Genomic DNA, 20402 nt, shown 5'->3' on the forward strand with positions numbered 1-20402 from the left:
CACCAATTCTTCTTCTTTCTTCGAAGGAATTATCCATATTCTGGCAATAATTGGTTATTATTGTAGTTTTTCTGTGTTTATTCTGCTACAGATTCAACCCTTCTATGTAAAAACTTTGAGTGGATTTGGACTACCGTGTGAAGGAGCACCATCCGCATGATTCCGCTTTCCAATCCGTTCACAAACAACCGCACGAACCGGCGATTCTGACAGTCAATCCATGGGTGTGTGCATTTGTGTTTGCTCCAGCCGCTCCAGCAGCGTTTTGATCTCCAGCCAGACGTCTAGCCGAATCGAACGAGAACCATCCGCGAGTGTTTCCGAATGTAAACAAGTCTAGCGGTACTTTCGCGTGTTATTGATAATCGCCGTCGTGAACGTCGTGAAATTAATAGCTAATCCTGCTTCGCTCAGCTGATCCAACTTGTGGTGGCAAAGCCCAACTTGCATCGTGACTTGGCCTGTGACCGACGACCGGCGGTTCTGATTCAGTGTGGATTCGCGTTTATTTTGCTTTCGCAATCGGCTCGCGCGTAAGGAATTTGTGAGGAAAATTTACGACGTTATCAGCGTAATCGTGTGTACGACGTCCTACGACGACGACGGGGTAAATACTCGAGCAAGGCATCTGCCGAGAAAAGTGTATCCATTAATCGTTTTTCATGACGGGACGGTAATTTATATGCAAGAAAAAATAATTCCTATCAGCGGAATAGTTTCCTTGACCCGATAAATGTACAAGATGGTTCACGTATGATTAATAAATTCAATTACAATTCAATTCAATAAGAGTTGTGCGGTTTCATTGATGTGGTGCGTGGGTGGATAAGAAATTATTGTGGATTGCAAGGAATTTGTTCGACGGTGCTAGTGCTTCATCGAGTGTACTCCTTAAAACTCATATCATAAACTAAAAAGTGATAAGTGATTGACCAAGAAGGAATTTCGTTTGCATACCTTACCCGACGTCTCCACTAGACAGAAATGTCTTGCCATTTTGCTGGACAGATGTGTCATGACAGAAATGTTTACTCGTTGTTTGCATGGAAAGCAGCGGTGTTGATCATTTCTGTTACGTTTTCTCTTTCTGGCAGCAAAATGGCAAGACATTTCTGTCTAGTGGAGACGTAGGGTTATCTAAGCCATTGACTGTCTTTGGAAATATTTATTTTTGTTTGTTCGCGTCGCGTGTTTCTATTTTTAGCCAGGTGAGAGGGACGTATTCACCAAATGGGAAGTAGGTATTGCATGGCATCGTTTTAGCAAGATTTACTTTTATCTTCAGTCTGTATCGGCGGATTCTTCCTTATATTTTCAATTCTTATGCTCCTCGGAGTGTACTCCATAGCTAAATTACACGAGTTTTAAAACCGCTCATTCTTCCATTGCTTGAACAATTTTTCGCGTACCAACATGAATAATCATAAATAACTTCAAGGAATTGGGATTTTAATTTCTGGAAAATGCATTGCTTTTTAACTTTTTACGAAAAAGCACCTTTTTCTGAATCATTATGATTTTTTTCAGATTTTTAGAAGTTCGTTTTGGTACCTAAAATCAATTTCAAAGATATTTTTTGAAAATCACCTTGTGACAGCTGGGCAACTGCTTGACAGCTCCTCCCAGTACAAAATGCAACGAGGGGTGAATCGATAAATCGCTCCCATACAAACTTCAAATTGATTTTTAAATAGGTTCCCGGGCACCAACATTCATGAAAATTTGGATTTCGGCTCAGTTTGGCATACAGATTCAGAATATGGATTTATCTCAACACCGCCAAAGAAGCCAATTAGGGTGAAACAGGCTCTTAACCCATATCCGCCCAGCGTCCTATTTATAAGACAATACTTTTGAGGTGAATATCCTGAGAATAACAAAATATTGCAATATAGGGTGGGGTGGGGCAAGATCGGTCACCTAAGGATGGATCACCATAACTTTGTAAATACAAATCGTATTGGTTTTTATTCGTCCGCTACTCTTTAATACACTTAGCTAGTTAGCTATGCTAAAAGTCGATAAAAAGGTCATTAAATACAAAATATGATGTTAAACAAGCAGTTTTAAAAAGTGATCGATTTTGCGCCGTGAAAAAAGTGCGGGGCAAGATGGGTCCTCTTGTAAGTAATTCACATTTTCTCAACGAAAAATGTCAAAATATAAGATTTGTTCCGCATTCATATATACTCCATATCCATACTGAGTAAACAAGATCTACTAGTAAACATTTTATAAATTTATTTGGAACTAGCTGTCCCGGCAAACTTTGTCTTGCCGTCTTGTGGTGTTTTGACAACTGTTGAGCTCAAAATAGCACCGCACTCTAGATTGAATTCATTTCGGTCGTGTTGATTTCCTTCCCAGCTCATAGAAAATCAGTTCTTTTTCAATTTTGTTACTTTTCTAGTTGATTTTCGTAACTTTTTGTACATATAAACACAGCCACCATGAAAACAAATCGAACCGTGCAAGAGCCAACCTAATCGGTTCAGCCGTTTGTGAGTTTTGTTGCCTCAAAGGGATATATATATATATATATATATATATATATATATATATATATATATATATATATATATATATATATATATATATATATATATATATATATATATATATATATATATATATATATATATATATATATATATATATATATATATATATATATATATATATATATATATATATAGATATATAGATAGATATAAAAAACTTTACGATTGGAGTGGTCCTAAGGCGACTTGAAAATCGATGTTTTTACTAAAAAAATATTATAATTTTATGTTATAATTTTGAGCGTTCATTTCGCTTGATTGAAGTCAATTATGAGATAGTCTTGTAATAAAAAATAAATAACTATTGAATGCTCCAAAAATACGTTCAAAATTGAAGATGACCCATCTTGCCCCGCGGCCGTTCATATGGAGATTATATGGAATGTATCGCATAAGAAAAATGGCTAAAAACCATTTTTTTTTTTATTTCCAATGAGAGTGAATAATTCTTCAATTAATGCCTCAAACTTTTGTATATTCATGCTGGTCATGTAACAAAATTATTAACATAATCAAAACATGAGTAATGCGCTCGAAAATGGCACTGATCCATCTTGCCTCGCGACCCATTCTTGCCCCGTCCCACCCTACTGTCTTCGGAGATTTTTTTTTTTCGAGCATCCATAGTAAAATTTAAAATTAGCTCACTAAGTGGCGCAAACCTTGCTGCAAAGATTATATTGTCGCGGTTTATGAAGTTGGTGTCTTTAGCGGAGTTGTTCATACGAATATTCAAAATTTTTCTAACTAGATGGTTCTGCAGTAGTTGATTTGATATGATAATAGGGGAACTTACGTATTTTCGGCAGTTTTGTTCTCTTCGTCACGGGGGATTTTTAAAAACCTGTAGGTCTCAGAGTTGGCCTTAAATCCTTCCCAACCAAGCTGAGTCATATGCCCAAATTTCAGGCAATTCGGCCCACAAAAACCCCCCATGACGAAGAGAACAAACCTGCCGATAATACCCTTCGTCACCCTACCTGAGCGCCACAAAATAGATACATTATTGACGTTTTCCTGCGAATATGTTTATTTGGCCGTACTTATCCGGCAATTAGTAAGAAATTCTTTGAATAGGTGGCACTGAGGAGAAAAAAAACTACTGTTGCTAATATCTCGACTCAGATATGAAAATGGCATCTTCAACAAAACCGTTCAAGTGTATAAGAGCCATGTGTCGAAAAGATATTCATTTACAAGCGCATTTGATGTAATCACGGGTATCTTGGTCTTCATAAAAGGCCATATGGAATTATATATGTGAGCATTCAGCTATTCCTCCCGATAATTCTCCACGAAAATCTCCTAGGAGGTTTCATGTTGTAATTCCTCAAGCGAATCCTGTAGATATCTCCTGGAATTCTTCTGGAATTCCTCCCGGTATTCGCTCAAGATCTCTTCATGTATTCTTCTGCGAATTCCTTGACGGATTTTTCACGGGTTCCTCCAGAATTCTGGCAGGGATGTCTCTCGGCATTTCGGCAGGTATTTGTCCTGGTTTTTTTAAGGACTTACCCTACCTTATCCTTCTCACATTTAGGGATTCTTTCTCCCGGGTTTCCTTCCGTCATTCCTTCATTGATTTCGAACGGGATTCTTTCCGGATTTTTTTTGGGTATTCCTCTCTGGATTCTCTACGAATCTTCCAGGGATTTCTTAATTGATTTTGTTTTATGGATTTCTTTCGGCATTTTTTTCTCTGGATTCCTTCAGCGTTTTCATTCGGGATCCTTTCCGGGATTTATTCATTGATCCTTTCCGAGTTTTCTTCAGCGATTGCCCCCGGGATCCCTTCTGGGAATTATTTGAGATTCCTTCAGGAACATTTCCGACTTTCTATAAGGGATCCTTCTCGGGATTCCTCATTGATTCCTCTCCTCCTGGTTCCTAAGGGAATCAGGAATTTCTTCCGGGATTCCTAAAAGGATTTTATTACGATAAAATAATGAAGCACTACAAATGCCTATTAGAATGTGATATTGTAAAAGATCTTTACAAATGCATAATAAAATAGGACATCACTTGTGGACATACACAACATAGAACATATATTTTGCCCTGTTATCCTAGTGGATAACAATTTCCAATGACAGGGTGACGAGGTTTCATTATTGTGGTTGGTCCATCCTGTAATCGTGTTTTGTATGGCAGGTTGTCCTTTTGTTCGTAGCATCGGTAGTTTTCATAGCTTTAGTTTTGTCTAGGAATGTTTAATCCTGATTCGGCTTTCAATGCGAGACGTTTACGTTTTGATGTCCCTGTTAGGGAACGATTCCTATACCTATGTGACAGTTGTTTTCTGCCTAAAATGGCCGGAAGGTAGACCATCGAAAATGAGATTGCTGAGATCTCATGGTGCTCTTTTACTTCAGAGCACTATAAATGTGCATTTAACTTAACTTGGAAAGTACATTTAGCACAAAAATAAAACTTGTAATAATTTCTGCAGAGACTCCTTCTGGGATTCATTTCGGGATTCCTTCTGGGAATTCTCCTGGAATTCCTTCATTGATTCATCTCGGCATTTGTTCCGGGATTCTTTTACGAATTAAGGGTGAACGTGACGGTCGAGGAAATGTCCGCCATTGCTCTGTTGCTACTAAGATGGTAATCTTAGATTCTACTTCATATAATGGAACAAAAATCTATCATTGTGTATGCTCACTTGCAGTGCATATGCTGAATGTTCTTCAACCTCATCTGTGCGATAGAAATCGAGATTACCATCTTCAATATCGCGAGGCACATTGTTAGAAAGAGAGGGAAGATAGGAAAAAATACATGGCGTCCCAATTCACCTTAAATACTCCTGAGATTGCACCAGGGATTCCTCCAAGGTTCTTCCTGGTTTTTTTCTCGGTATAAAAAGACACGGACACCGTCTTCAGCCAGAGGTTGTATAGACTAAACGAAACTTTACACTAAACAACGGGCACAACATACATTACGAGCACAAATGGACACGAAGAAGAAACATTTCTAGCGAAAAGTTTCAACACTCGGAATAGGAATCGAGCCCTCACGCCCCATGGCGTGGTACGGATATCCGCTTGGTAACACTAACCGCACGGCCACGAGGCTCCACAATCCCTTCAAGGATTTATTCCGGGCTTACATTAAGGACAAACGTCTTGTAATGCCGCTTTATAAAGCATAACAGTGCATCAGAACTTCAGACGCTCAAACCTCAAGCAGGCTTGATAATTCTCCTCAAAATTAAAAGAGTTTTGCAACATGCTCTAGATCGGTGTTTTGCTTCTACCTCGTCGCGATTTTTGCCTCGAGATTTTTACTTTGTATGGGAGTGGAACTCGCGAGAGCTTTTTGAGTGTGAGTGGGCGTAAGAAACACCACAAGCAATTATGAGTGTTGAGCGAACTCATCGCTGCGCGACAAGCTCATACTCGATGCTGTTGAGAATTTGCGTTGTGATTTCTGAGTTTTATTTTTTTCTCCTCAGAAAACCTCCGAAATCGCTTTCTCATTTTCTATCGAGGGAGTTTCTGTCAAGCCTGATCTCAAGAAGCAAGCTTCAAACAACAATGCATTTTATTATTCTGTTCTTGCTCACTTGTAATAAGCTTAAAATAAAAAGATCAGGTGCACTGGTTTTGTTTACGAAGAGATTTGTGCCTTCGAAATCGTGAGTAGGTCCCAAAGTTGGCATTGTGACGGCCATTTTGGGATTCTAACAAATCTGTCCTTAAGACGTTTTTTACGTGGTGCTTTTTAGGGATTTACAAAAAAACTTGTAGTTAAAAGGCATAGAATGTTGCTAATTAAAAAATTGAGAGATGAATTTTTGAAAAAAAAAATCGTTCTGGTGGGATTCGAACCCACGACCCCGTATTCGCTAGACCGGTGCTTTAACCAATTAAGCCATAGAACAGGTAATGATTCTGCGGAATAGAAAGCCAAACAGAACCCGAATCCACACCATGAACATTCCTTTTTTTCAGTATGTTTCCTCCAGCTATTTCAAAATTTCTTAATTTTTTTCCTTCCAAACTTCTTCCGATAATTTCTTCAAGATTTTTTCCGATAATTCTTTCAGGAGTTTCTTTGGATATTTCTTCAAAACTTCCTGCGAGAATTCCTTCAGTAGTGTCTGCAAGAGATTCAGTAATGTCCGCAAGAAAGTTTCTCCGTGTGATGAATACCACCCTCGAAACTAATGCTACCAAGCATTCATTGAAATGTGCTATTGTTAGGTTCGAAGAACGAATAAATAAATACTGTCGGCAAGCTGACACTTGCCTTCTTAATGTGTCAGCCATGGACCAATCAACATCTATTTATTTTCAATAGAAAATTACCCAGAATCATTTCCATCCGATTAAAACATCTTGTATCGTATATCAGCTAGGAATAAATTAACAGACATAATACTCCGAAAACTACTTGTTGCATTTCACTGGAGATACATCCAGTAGTTTCTGTAAAAAATCCTCCATCTTTGATTTCCTCGGGAAGTTTCTGCATGAGTTTATGTATGAATTGTTGCAGCTTTCCATCCAGGAGATCCTTAGCATTTTCTCAGAAGTATTTTCGAATATTCGCTTAGGAGTTTCTCTAGGAATTTTATTCAGAAGTCCTCTCGAAAATTCCCTTCGGCAGTTTCTTCGGAAATTCCAGTATCTAGTAATAGTTCTCTTGTGAATTCTTTTGAGAGTTCCTCTAACAATTCCTTTGGACTTTCTCTGGAAATTACCTCAGGCAATTTTTGAAATATTCCCATGACAATTTACCTGCAGGAGTTCCTTCAATACTTTCTTCAGGAAATCCTCCTGAACATTCTTTAGGAGTTCTTCCTGGAGTTCCATAAGAAATTATTCAATAAATTCAACTTTCTCTGGGAATTCTTTCAGGAAATGCCTTCGGAAGTTCCTCCGGATATTTCTTCAGGAGTTTCTGCGACATGTTTTCAGAAGCTTCTCTGTTATTTCCTTCTAAAGTTGCTACGAAAATTCTTCCGCCAGTTTCTCAGGAGATTTCTCCACCCTGGAACTAATTGAGGAATTACTCCGAGGATTTGTTTAAGAGTTCATTCACCTTTTTTTAAGAGCTAGTTCGGGAAGGAGTTCCTCTAGAAATTTTCTGAACATATTTTCCCAGGACTTCTAAAGAAACTTCTCCGGAATTCTTTCTGGAGTTTCTCTGAGAATTATTTCACAAGTTCTTCTAGAGATTTCTTCAATATTTTCTCTGGAAATTTCTTCTAAAGCATCTTTGTGAAATTCTCCAAGAGTGCCTCCGGATCATGGTACTGGATCCAACTCGAACGACATCTAGAGTAATTCCCTGTAGAACTTTTAGATGAATTCTCAGTGGAATACTCTAAAGGTCCTGGTTGATGCGCTAAAGGAATTTCTCATGGAGAAGAGAAATACCTGATTGAACTCCTGGAGGAATCTTCGAATCCCAGAGTGATTGTTGGTGAAACTTATAGAATAATTCTCGCTGGAGCCCCTGGTGGAGCTGTAATTCCCGAAGGAGCTCCTGTAGGAATTTTTGCTGGTTCACATAGGAGCAGGTTGTCCTGCTAAAGAACTATCTGGTGGAACTTCTAGAGAAATTCCTGATGGAACTTCTAGTATTCTTCCCGGTGGAACTTCCAGAGTGATTCTCAGTGGAACTCCTAGAGCAGGGGTTTTCAGGCCTTTTGTCTCGCGGTGCACTTTTTGGGGACAAACTGCCACGTGATCAAAAATTCCAAAAAATGAAACTTGAGGTTTGTCAGAAATGTTAATGCACTCTCTGATGCGCGCTCGATGTTCTTCGCACGTCGAAGTAATTTGGCATTGACCAGTAATATTTTTTTGTCTTGTTTCTGGTGAAATCAGTATCTGGTTAATTTTCAAATTTCAGTGGATTCCTGGCAAGATCGACGACGAATCCCTGTGTTGATCGCCGGATTCCTAGATAACTGGTATGATTTCTATTAAAATAGTTTTTTTCAAAGAGGTGTGCGAAAAAAAATCGTTTAAAATAGTTCTGTTTTAAGCACAGTTTTCACTTAGGCAGGGAGCGAAATTTGCAATTCTTAGTGAAGTTCTAGAGAATAAGTTCCTCTATAACTTGTAATTTTTTTGGCATTGGGGATACCATTGATGGATTTTTTAGAATTGTTTTCAGACGCGCCAACTTGGTCAAATTATTGGGGGGGCAAAGCCTGGGTTTTCTGATTTTTTGTATGGGAAAATCGAAAAATCGTCAAATATTGGGGGGGCAAAACCATGCTTGCCCCCCCTAAGTTGGCGCCTATGATTGTTTTATATCTAAGGAGTCCCTTATGAGAGGAAATTCACTAAAGAATTAATTACGCGCCAAAGAGCCACGTTGCTTTCATTTTGTTCCAGGTTTTCTAAATTTAATATTTGAGATAAATATGACTGCTGATATAACAGTGCCATTAATCATCCATGTTGTTGGTCGATTTATTAACCTAATATTTTTCATCAAGCTTGTAGCCTGTTCAAAGCTGTCACGGTGAACTTGGCAAGGCTTCACGGTGCACCAAGTGCACCGCGGTGCACGATCTGAAAACCGCTGTCCTAGAGGAGTTCTAGCTGAAACCCCTTTGTAATCCCGAATGTTAGTGTAGAGTTATTCCCGGTGGAGCTCTTGGAGGAATTCCTGGTGGAATACCCGGTAGAACTCCTACGGCAATTTTGGAGCAATTCCTGGTGAAACTCCTAGGGTGATTCTTGATGAATTTCCTAGAGGATTCTAGCTTGAATCCGTGGCTGTCCCGAATGATCATATTGAGTTATTTCCGATGAAGCTCTAGGAGGATTTTTTAGTGGAGCTCCCAGAGTGATTTAGGGAGGAACTCCTAGACGAATTTCCGCTGGAGCCTCTGGTGGACCCGAATGAGGTCCTGGTTGATTTGTTAGAGGAATTTACAGTGGAACTCCTTGAGAAATTCCTAATAGAACTTCTGGAGATATCCTGAAGAAATCCTTGCTGGTACCCTTGATGGACCCGAATGATCATCTGTAATAATTCGTGGAGAAGCTCCTGGAGGAAATTCTAGTGGTACACATAGAGGAATTGGCAATGGAACACTCTAGAGGTGTCGGTTGATCTGCTGGACAAATTTCTTGTGGAACTGCTAGAGAAACCCCTGGAGACATTCTGGGAGACTTTCCTGTGGAATACCTTGAACTGATCTCGGTGGGATGCCTAGAAGAATTCGCTTTGGAACCCCTAGTGGTCCCAAATGATCATCTAGAGCAATTCCCGGTGGGGCTCTTGGAGGAATTCCTGGTGGAGGACCCAGAGAAATTCCAAATGGAGCAGCCTTATGGTCCCGATTGACCTGCTAAAGGAATTTATATGGAACTCCTGGAAATATTCTGGAGGAATTCTCGGTGGAACACCCTCAAGTGCAGGTTGAACTTCTAGAGAAATTCCCGATGGGGCTCCTTTAGGAATTTCCGGTGGACCATTAGGAGAAAGTCGTGGTGGAACACCTAAAGTAATTCCCGGTGGAAATTCTAGAAGAATCCTAAGAAATACTTCCAATTCAAAACTTTCCGACATGAAATTTAAATAAAATCATCAAATACGTTTTTCTGTTGTGTACAATAATATCAATTATTGACAATAATGGCATTGATTTTAACTCAAAATTATTGGAAGTGCATATCAAGCCAATGAAAAAGTCTTGTACCGACTTTTCGAACCCTCTAAGTAGAATACGCTCTTCGAATGAGTTTAATCAATTTTATACCTTTTAATTCTGCCCTGTTTTGCTTATACTTTCACAGATACGCGTATTTCGACTTCCACCTAATAATCTTCCTCAGTGTCAGTTATCCACAGATTACAAAGTCGAAATCAAGCATAATTTTTCAAATCGACGTATCTAAGTTTTTCACTGATCTGAGTAAATTCATGGTCAATGTTGGCGACCATTTCACTAAAATAGTTTTTTTATAAAAAGACTTTTCATAAGTTTTTTCGTGCTTAACATCACCAGGGATATAGCACGCACTAGGTAAGAAACAAAACCTACTCATTCCATATCATTTTCACAATGAATTTTGGCAAAAATACACATACACCGGGTTGGTTAGAGATACGTCATGCCAGATACGTCGCTTTTGTATGGTGCCAGTTTGGTGTATCTGTTACTTTTGATTTTGGCTAGATACGTCGTTTGGTTTTCTCATATATCAAAACGGTGTATCTATCAGTAAAATTGTAAACATCAAAATAGTTAGATACGTCGTTTCGAAAAAGATGCTTAGTTAAACAAATTAAGCAATAAATCATCAAACAGTGATGTTAGGGACGCTTTGCCGCAGAACTAAAACCACCCATCGACAGCAGCTTCTTACTCCAAGCAGCTTCAATACTGCAAATATATTTATTTAATCAATATTACATTTTAACATAACTATCCAATCTTACAATGTGGTATTCGTTCTCGGGACAGACGTATCTCCTAACAGCCGTGCCCTTTCTCGTTCACGATTCAAACGACACTGCCGAGTTGTAAAATTATATCCACCGTCGACCTCCGCGCCGCCGCTTATGCACCCCACAATTGCTTCTGTGTTACCAGTTCCACTCAGCAGCAAGCGTACTGAAACTGTACGCAACAAGTGATGTGGATTCTTCAATTTGCTTTATGAATCGATGCAGCAGTTAACCCGGATCAAATGAAAAGTGTTAAATAAAGTGTCACTTCCGTTTCATAAAAAACTAATATCTTGCAATTTTAATATGTATCAAAAATAATGCAAAAAATACTTTGGTGAATACGTCCCGTTTTCCCTGGCGTGCAATCTCAAAGACATCAACCTTGGACGATTCCTAAATCACGTTAGTTCGCGTGTTATTTGATCATTCTTTTCCTACTTCTCTTGGTTCATCAATATCAACCGCAGATAATCCATCTCGTTACAAAAAAAAAAACACATAAATCACTGCGTCACTACCGAGAAATTTGGTGGCGTGCGAACAATCTCGTCTTCATCAGTTTCAGCGTGTTTCGTTAGAAGAAAAGAAAAAGAAACCCCGCCCAGCATCTTCCGACTATGACCGGTACCATGGCAATGGCTACTACGGCAGGAGGCAAAAAGCTATCGATGAGCAAACAGAACGAGCTCAACACGCTGGTGGATTCGCTCATCAAGGCCAGCTTCCTAAAAACGGCCAATCTGAACGAGCAGTTCAAGCAGTACCAGGATATGTACGCCGTGCTGGAACGTATTCGCAAACTAGAGTCCGAGTTCAAGCTGAAGACCAGCAATGGAAAGCCTCGGCAGGCCAACATCGAAGTCTTCTGTCGGTGGGCCAAGGAGCAGGGTTGCCAGTTCGATGGCGTCAAGATATCCGAGTTTTCCGGTTTCGAGCTCGGGCTGGAAGCGACCAAGGATTTCCAGGAAGGGGACGTCTTCGTGACGGTGCCGAAGAAGTTGATCTTTTCGGTGACGGCCGACAGCAAGATTCCGGACATCATGAAGGACATCCCGGTCATGATGGTGCAAAATTTGTCGAACCTGATGCTGGCGCTGCTGCTGATCGTGGAACGGTTCCAGCCGAACAGTGTGTGGAAGCCCTACCTGGACGTGCTGCCCGATCGGTACTCGACGGTCATGTACTTTAGTCCGGCTGAGATGGCTGAACTGAAGGGGACCAGTGCGTTTGGGGCGGCATTGAATCACTGCAAGAACATTGCCCGGCAGTATGGGTTCATCAAGAAGTTCATACAGGGCAAGACGGCGCTGTTGAAGGACAACTTTACGTATGATTTGTACTGGTGAGTAACATTTTTGATCCGTTTCCTTAATATGTATTATTCAGAATTTTTATTGTAGGTATCTGTTGAAGGACATTTTAGAAAATATGTTTCTTTCTTTAGGATTCTCCAGAAATTTGTCATAACATTGCAATACTTCGAACCTTTTTGCGTTTTTATTGGATTTTTTAAATAATTTTAACGGGGACATACAAGACAGAGTGGATTTTTGCGCTTAATCCACCAAGATTCAGCTAGGATTCCTTTCAGAATCCTGCGAAGATTCCTTTCAGAATCCTGCGAAGATTAATTTCAGAATCCTACAAGATTTCCTTCGAGAATCCTGCGAGGATTCCTCCGAGAATCCTGCGAGGATTCCTCCGAGAATCCTGCGAGGATTCCTCCGAGAATCCTGCGAGGATTCCTTCGAGAATCCTGCGAGGATTCCTCCGAGAATCCTGCGAGGATTCCTTCGAGAATCTTGCGAGGATTCCTCCGAGAATCCTGCGAGGATTCCTCCGAAAATCCTGCGAGGATTCCTCCGAGAATCCTGCGAGGATTCCTCCGAGAATCCTGCGAGGATTCCTCCGAGAATCCTGCGAGGATTCCTCCGAGAATCCTGCGAGGATTCCTCCGAGAATCCTGCGAGGATTCCTCCGAGAATCCTGCGAGGATTCCTCCGAGAATCCTGCGAGGATTCCTCCGAGAATCCTGCGAGGATTCCTCCGAGAATCCTGCGAGGATTCCTCCGAGAATCCTGCGAGGATTCCTCCGAGAATCCTGCGAGGATTCCTCCGAGAATCCTGCGAGGATTCCTCCGAGAATCCTGCGAGGATTCCTCCGAGAATCCTGCGAGGATTCCTCCGAGAATCCTGCGAGGATTCCTCCGAGAATCCTGCGAGGATTCCTCCGAGAATCCTGCGAGGATTCCTTCGAGAATCCTGCGAGGATTCCTCCGAGAATCCTGCGAGGATTCCTCCGAGAATCCTGCGAGGATTCCTCCGAGAATCCTGCGAGGATTCCTCCGAGAATCCTGTGAGGATTCCTCCGAGAATCCTGCGAGGATTCCTCCGAGAATCCTGCGAGGATTCCTCCGAGAATCCTGCGAGGATTCCTCCGAGAATCCTGCGAGGATTCCTCCGAGAATATTGCGAGAAGATTCCTTGGGGAATCCTGGGATGATTCCTCCGCGAATGCTGCGAGCATTCCTCCGTAAATCATTTGATGATGCCTCTGCGAATGTTGTGAGAATTCCTCTTGCAATATTGCGAGGATTTCTTCAAGAATGTTGTGAGGACTCGTCTGATAGGATTTCTCCGAGAAATATGTATGGTGGTGGTCCTGTGAGGATTCTTCCGGGAATCCTGTAAGAATTTCTCAGATAATCTGCGGAAAAACTTTCGCGTGGCTCAAATGTATGTTGGGCTTTACGGAGCCAAAATACAACAATAAACTTTTAGCGATTTTTAACTTTTGTTTTGTTTTGAATTTCTACATAATCTCCAGTTTTGAATCACTGCCTTTCATTGACTATTTATGGTACTGAGTGCTTCCGTGACAATGCATTTGATAATTCAAACAGCTTTTTAAAAAGAAAATCAAGCTGAAACACTAAAACTACTATTGTGGAAACTCAATCAACACCAAATTGGTCCCAAAAGCTCTTCATTCCGCATAGCAAATGAATCTGCAAATAGAGCAGCCAGTCAGTTGTACCGGCAAACCCAATTAGCGATAATGGAAAAGGACAATGTGAAAAGAGAGCTGAAATAAAAGTTTAAATGCGATTTTTAAATTTTCAGTTTTATTTGTCCGTTTCGTTTTTTTTACCTCCTGCTAGCTGGCAATACCTGGTTTCGCACTCATTTAAATACAATCATTATCTCTCTCCTACTCTCCTATACTACATTTAGCTTGGTTGTACACAACAACCCCTCCGTTAGGGCAAGACGTCAATTGGTTGTTCCCCCTTCGTATCGAGTTAATTGTATATGCGTTCGAATGGAATTAATTTCATTCGCCACGCGCGGTTCGGCCTGAGGAACGCGAACAAAGTGTGAAATTGACTAATGGGCGTAATGACAATCTCATCTCGGGATACAACCGTCTAGCTAGCCAATCGATCGATCAACCGTCCAACCAATCAAATCGAAAAGGGAGAGTCTATGAAAAAAGGGTCGAAAGACAAAACGTCGAAATCTGAAAATGTAGATGGTAATACAAAAGGCCGACACAGTTTTTCTAAAAAAAATCCCTGGGGGTATCACTGGACGAACTCCTCCTTGAGGAATCCCTGAAGAAACTGCTCCTGGAGGAATTCCTGGAAGAACTTCTCCTAAAGGGCTCCCTGAACGAACTCCTCCTGGAGGGTTCCCTGGAGGAACTCCTCCTGGAGGTATTACTGGACGAACTCCTCCTTGAGGAATCCCTGGAGGAACTCCTCCTGGAGGGCTCCCTGGAGGAACTCCTCTTGGAGGAACTCCTCCTGGAGGGCTCCCTGGAGGAACTCCTCCTGGAGGGCTCCCTGGAGGAACTCCTCCTGGAGGGCTCCCTGGAGGAACTCCTCCTGGAGGGCTCCCTGGAGGAACTCCTCCTGGAGGGCTCCCTGGAGGAACTCCTCCTGGAGGGCTCCCTGGAGGAACTCCTCCTGGAGGGCTCCCTGGAGGAACTCCTCCTGGAGGGCTCCCTGGAGGAACTCCTCCTGGAGGGCTCCCAGGAGGAACTCCTCCTGGAGGGCTCCCAGGAGGAACTCCTCCTGGAGGGCTCCCAGGAGGAACTCCTCCTGGAGGGCTCCCAGGAGGAACTCCTCCTGGAGGGCTCCCAGGAGGAACTCCTCCTGGAGGGCTCCCAGGAGGAACTCCTCCTGGAGGGCTCCCAGGAGGAACTCCTCCTGGACGGCTCCCAGGAGGAACTCCTCCTGGAGGGCTCCCAGGAGGAACTCCTCCTGGAGGGCTCCCAGGAGGAACTCCTCCTGGAGGGCTCCCAGGAGGAACTCCTCCTGGAGGGCTCCCAGGAGGAACTCCTCCTGGAGGGCTCCCAGGAGGAACTCCTCCTGGAGGGCTCCCAGGAGGAACTCCTCCTGGAGGGCTCCCTGGAGGAACTCCTCCTGGAGGGCCCCCTGGAGGAACTCCTCCTGGAGGGCTCCCTGGAGGAACTCCTCCTGGAGGGCCCCCTGGAGGAACTCCTCCTGGAGGGCTCCCTGGAGGAACTCCTCCTGGAGGGCTCCCTGGAGGAACTCCTCCTGGAGGGCTCCCTGGAGGAACTCCTCCTGGAGGGCTCCCTGGAGGAACTCCTGGAGAGCTCCCTGGAGGAACTCCTGGAGAGCTCCCTGGAGGAACTCCTGGAGAGCTCCCTGGAGGAACTCCTGGAGAGCTCCCTGGAGGAACTCCAAAATTGGTGTCTTCATAATGTTGGCATTCAAACTTTTGTTATTCGACCTTTTTTCATTCGTTCTGTTGCCTTCAGGTTGTTTTTACCTTTCAATCTTCTGTCTGTGAAAATTTCGGAGTAACATTCAAACACTCGTGTACCACCTTTCCAACTATTTTCCAATAATGTTCACGGCCAGTCTCTTTTATTTTCCTCGATTTGTATCTTACACATTCTTTTGCGGTTTCAAAGAAATGGGTTTTCAATTCCTTAAAGCTAAAATCACTATCGCTACCTAATGCTTAAATGGGAAATGGAGGAGAGTTAGTGGAAGAGAGGCGCGTGGCCCTCGTTCATATACGAATGCTGCTCATAAATTATCGCTCGCTTGTTAGGTACTAAATTAAAACCGTATATCTTGTTGGGGTTGCTTTATTTATCTTGTTAGGTGATATTATCTCTCTTTTTCTTACGATTACGACGATGATGATGATGTTGTTTCTTATTATCTGTATTGCACATTGTTCACACTTACTTTCCTATGATTTGTTTATGCATTTTTGTTGTTGCATGTTTGCGGCGGATCCGGATTGTTGGCGGATCGTTACATTTTTCACTTTTGCGCTTTACTTTTATTAGACACATTTACCTACAGCCGACCGCACACATGTTGGGACGTTTGCTCGCTTCATTTTTGCCGCCGGTTTGCATCAATCAACTGTCATGTAGTGACATGGCCCTCTACTATCTGTGCTTTGCTTTGGATGGATGCGTGCTTTGTCTGTCCGTTCAAACGGATATTGATCCGGACTGTGAAGGGCGGTGTTGTGTGCTCTCATCCACAGAATCGTGGTTATTATTAATAAATGAACTCATAATAATAGCAGATAGTGCGGATGGATGGTTTAGGATAGATGAGTTGTCGAATTCGAAGGAACATTGAAGCATAAAAGGTGCAAGGGGTGTCTTAGGGAAGGGAAGAGCGGAAAATAGTTACTGCTAAATTTCTATTTGAGCTTGCTACGTTTTGGCTGTAGAGAAACTACTGTTGAGGATCTCTTCGGAGATGTCCCATGTTCTTTTGAATTGTGGATGCTGGTTAGTATTGCCTTGAAATAAAAGAAAAAAAAACTGGATTACTCGGCAAGCCTCGATGGATAATGAACGACTCGTGCTAAAAACATCCTTTTGCTACTTTTTGCATAAATGACTACTGTAGCGCAGTACACTAGCACTAAACAAATTTGAAGCACACTTATACTAAACAAAGCACACTTGAAGGATAACGATACAAGTTAGTAAAAAACGTTAGGTATTTCTGAAGAACTAAGAAGACACCAAATATAATTCAACCCAAGTAAAACCTCCAATCATCCGGAGCTGCCTCGGAGAATCCAGCTAGGATCCCTCCAGTAGTCAATCACAGATTAGAATACAATTGTAATTCTTACTAAAATCTAGCGAGTATTCTGACTTAAATGCGACAGGTCACTCTCGGAAGTACAGTCTAGTAATCATGGAAAGATGCCATAAGGTGTCCCAACAACAAGACTTTGTACAATCCAAGGAAGCTTCCCTTTGAAATATTGTAATCATTCTTCTTGGAATCTGCCAAGAACTTCGAAATGTCAAGAGAAATATGCATCTTCAGAATGTTTGTCGTCTTGATGACATAAGGGCAAGTTGAAACGAGTGGGACAAGATGAAACAGCAGGTTAACATGATGTTTTCTAATGATGATAAACAATTTAATCACCATACATAGTTTTTGATTCAAACCGTCTTTTAGCGAAGGATAAATTTCCAAATTGTATTGAAATCTATTTTAAAACTTCTTGCCCCACCCGTTTCAACTTGCCCCGATGTACTTTAATTGTAATCCAATTTCAATGTTATGGTGAAGGTCGTCAGAGTTAACTTAAAAAAACGCATTTTGGTTCGCCTTTTCTCGAGCACAAATCTGAAGACTTGACGCTTTAGTTTGAAAATGCTACTTAATGTGCACTGTGAGTTAGCAAGTAACAAGTAACATTTACCCGATCAATTTGCTTGATAGATCTCCCGATTTGTGCTCGAGAAAAATTCAGTAAAATATAAGTGGCCATAGTGGCGACCATCTTTGTACTTCAGCAACCTTATTCATAACTTCGAGTTCGTCTTCGAATCTAGCGAGAGAGAATCCATCAAGGATTCCAAAGAAATCTTACCAAGCTTTTTCCTAGTAGGGTCCTAGTAAGAATCCTTATTTAACCCTATCTGGTCTTTCTTTGCCCAGGACAAGTATTCCTGGAAAATGGCAAAGATTTTTACTAGATACAGCTAGTGATTCCTTCTGTCATTCAAAGATCCCCCTCAAAGGATCGTTATGCCATCTTGCAAAGATTAATTTTTGAATCATGTAAGTATTGCTCCTAGAATTCGGCAAATCTCTTCTAGAATACATTGAAGAGAAGTCCAGATATCCTGGAATTTTGTTCTTGTAATTCAAAAAGATTTTTCCTCGAATCCGGCGAAGATTTCTAGTGCAATCTAGCAAGAATTTCGGTATTCGGCTAAAATTCATTTTGAAATAGTTTGAGTTGGATACATGCATTTCCTTGGGGTCACTTTTGGCCAATCTTTTTACTAATCATACTGCCATATCTGAAAATTCCCTTAAGGAATTTCTAAAGGAATCCCGGAAGAAATTTCTATGGAAATCCTTAGTGGAAGTCCTTGTAGAATTTATTGAAAGTTTTCTAGACAACTCCTTGGAGGAATCCTGAATACAAATTCCTGAAGGAATTTCTAAAGGAATCCCTAGAGGATTTTCAGGAAGAATGCACGGAAGAATAGTGGAAACTCGGGAGAAACTTCTGGAGGAATTGCTAGTGGAATTCCTGCATGAATTTCTTGATGTATTTCTATAAGAAACTTTTTTTTAAAGTAATACCTGGTGAAACCCCTGGAGAAACATTTGTGCGAATTTTAAGAAAAAATCTATTAAATATATCAGGTGGAACTCTAGGTGAAACTCGTGGAGGAATTCTTAGAAAAATCTGCTGAGAAATTTCTGGAAAAAAAATCTTGGAGGAAATTTTTAAAGAATTCTTAAAGGTATTTCTAGATGAATTCTAGGAGGAATTTCTGGGAAAACCTCGAAAGAAATTTATGGAAAGGAATACATTCTAAAAGATTCTAATTCTAAAAGAATCAACTTTCTTAAAAAAAAAACATGAAAATATTTGTTAATATGTATTTATATTTGTCCACTGTTTATAACATTTAATTTATTCTTGGGTCAAGCAAATATCCTAGTCTAAAATCTTTCTTGAGTTACGTAAAACTCTATAATACTATGGAAGATTCAATCACTAAAATATGAAATCGGACTTCACCAGAAGCACCATCCTAGGCTACTTGATAAATTTAAGGCTGGAAGTCAGCTTTTTACAGAAAATTAATGAACAATCGACAGATTTTGGAAAATTTCACTATGGGGTAACTCTCGCTGAGACCGTCCCACTATTTACACCATGTCTTCAAAAATGTTTAAGGTGGCGATTTTCTGAAAGTCCTCCCAAAAAAAGTAAGGAAAATGCATTTGGTTAATCAAATTGGTGGACCCCCCGTTAGTTAGAGCCACAAGCATTTTGGTGAACCCCTCGATTTTGGTCAATTGTTGGCTCATTTAATCCGTTATAACTCGAAAGTTTCGTCAGAAACCACTTTAAAACTATAGGTTGTTGGAAAGAGAAAAGATAGAGGTACTCTTTGCAGTTATAAAAAGTTAGGTCGGCCATATTGATTTCAGCCGCCATCTTGAATTTATGTACCAAAACATTTTTTCACCATGTTGGCAACCACCGATTTTCAAATTTCTTGCGTCAATCGAAAGCTGGGACATTTTTACACAACATATCGAAAATTTAGATATGTATCTTTTTCCTATCAAAAGTTATCTGCACTTTTGTAAATCATGACACGTTTTCTCCATACATTCCCATGCGCACCGGCAATGACACGCAACAGCATCAAAGTTGGCGCCTGCTTGTATACACAAACGCACCTGAAGCAAAATTAGGGCAAATCGGAGAATCGTTCTCATTTTTAACTGTTTCTCAACGATGCGGGCATTGCTTTTTAAACTTTTTTGGTGTTTTGAAAAGCTGAAACTTTCAACTTTTAATTAGTGGATTCAGATTTAGAATAAATGTTCGTAAACACTGTGAAATAACGCTGCATTTATGTAAACAATCGGCACCTGGCCCAGTGCGCAAAAGTGGCATGATTCACAAAAGTGCAGATAACTTTTGATAGGAAAAAGATACATCTCTAAATTTTTGATATGTTGTGTAAATATGTCCCCGCTTTCGATTGACGCAAAAATTTTGAAAATCGGTGGTTGCCAACATGGTGAAAAAACAGTTTTGGTATAAAAATCCAAGATGACGGCCACAATCAATATGGCTGACCCAACTTTTTATAACTGTAAATAGTAGCCCTATCTTCTCTCTTTTCAACAACTTAAAGTTTTTAGGTGGTTTCTGGCGAAACTTTCGAGTTATAACGGTTTAAATGAACCAACAATTGACAAAAATCGAGGGGTCCGCCAAAATGCTTGTGGCTCTAACTAACGGGGGGTCCACCAATTTGATTAACCAAATGCATTTTCCTTACTTTTTTGGGGAGGACTTTCAGAAAATCGCCACCTTAAACATTTTTGCAGACATGGTGTAAAT

The 20402-nt window shown here is 41.0% G+C and overlaps 2 protein-coding genes across 5 annotated transcripts in view; one reads left to right on the top strand and one right to left on the bottom strand.

The window, feature by feature from the left end:
* The first annotated feature begins 218 nt into the window (after nucleotides 1–218).
* Nucleotides 219–20402, top strand: part of LOC109419225 (actin-histidine N-methyltransferase) — a 365401-nt gene continuing 345217 nt past the window's right edge. Inside the window, 6 exon segments of the mRNA XM_062859260.1 lie at nucleotides 219–607; nucleotides 11459–11855; nucleotides 11858–11985; nucleotides 11987–12113; nucleotides 12116–12173; nucleotides 12175–12333. Of these exon segments, the coding sequence (XP_062715244.1) occupies nucleotides 11609–11855; nucleotides 11858–11985; nucleotides 11987–12113; nucleotides 12116–12173; nucleotides 12175–12333 (719 nt within the window). The 5' untranslated portion in view covers nucleotides 219–607; nucleotides 11459–11608.
* The window catches only part of LOC109419222 (uncharacterized), a 174175-nt gene continuing 169638 nt past the window's right edge, over nucleotides 15866–20402 (bottom strand). For all 4 annotated transcript variants that reach the window (XM_062859256.1, XM_062859255.1, XM_062859254.1 and 1 more), the window contains exon 4: nucleotides 15866–16790. The gene's annotated coding sequence lies outside the window, so the exon portion shown is untranslated. The remainder of the gene's footprint in view (nucleotides 16791–20402) is intronic.

The sequence above is a fragment of the Aedes albopictus genome, chromosome 3 (genome assembly GCF_035046485.1).
Source record: "Aedes albopictus strain Foshan chromosome 3, AalbF5, whole genome shotgun sequence".
NCBI classification, from domain to species: Eukaryota; Metazoa; Arthropoda; class Insecta; order Diptera; family Culicidae; genus Aedes; species Aedes albopictus.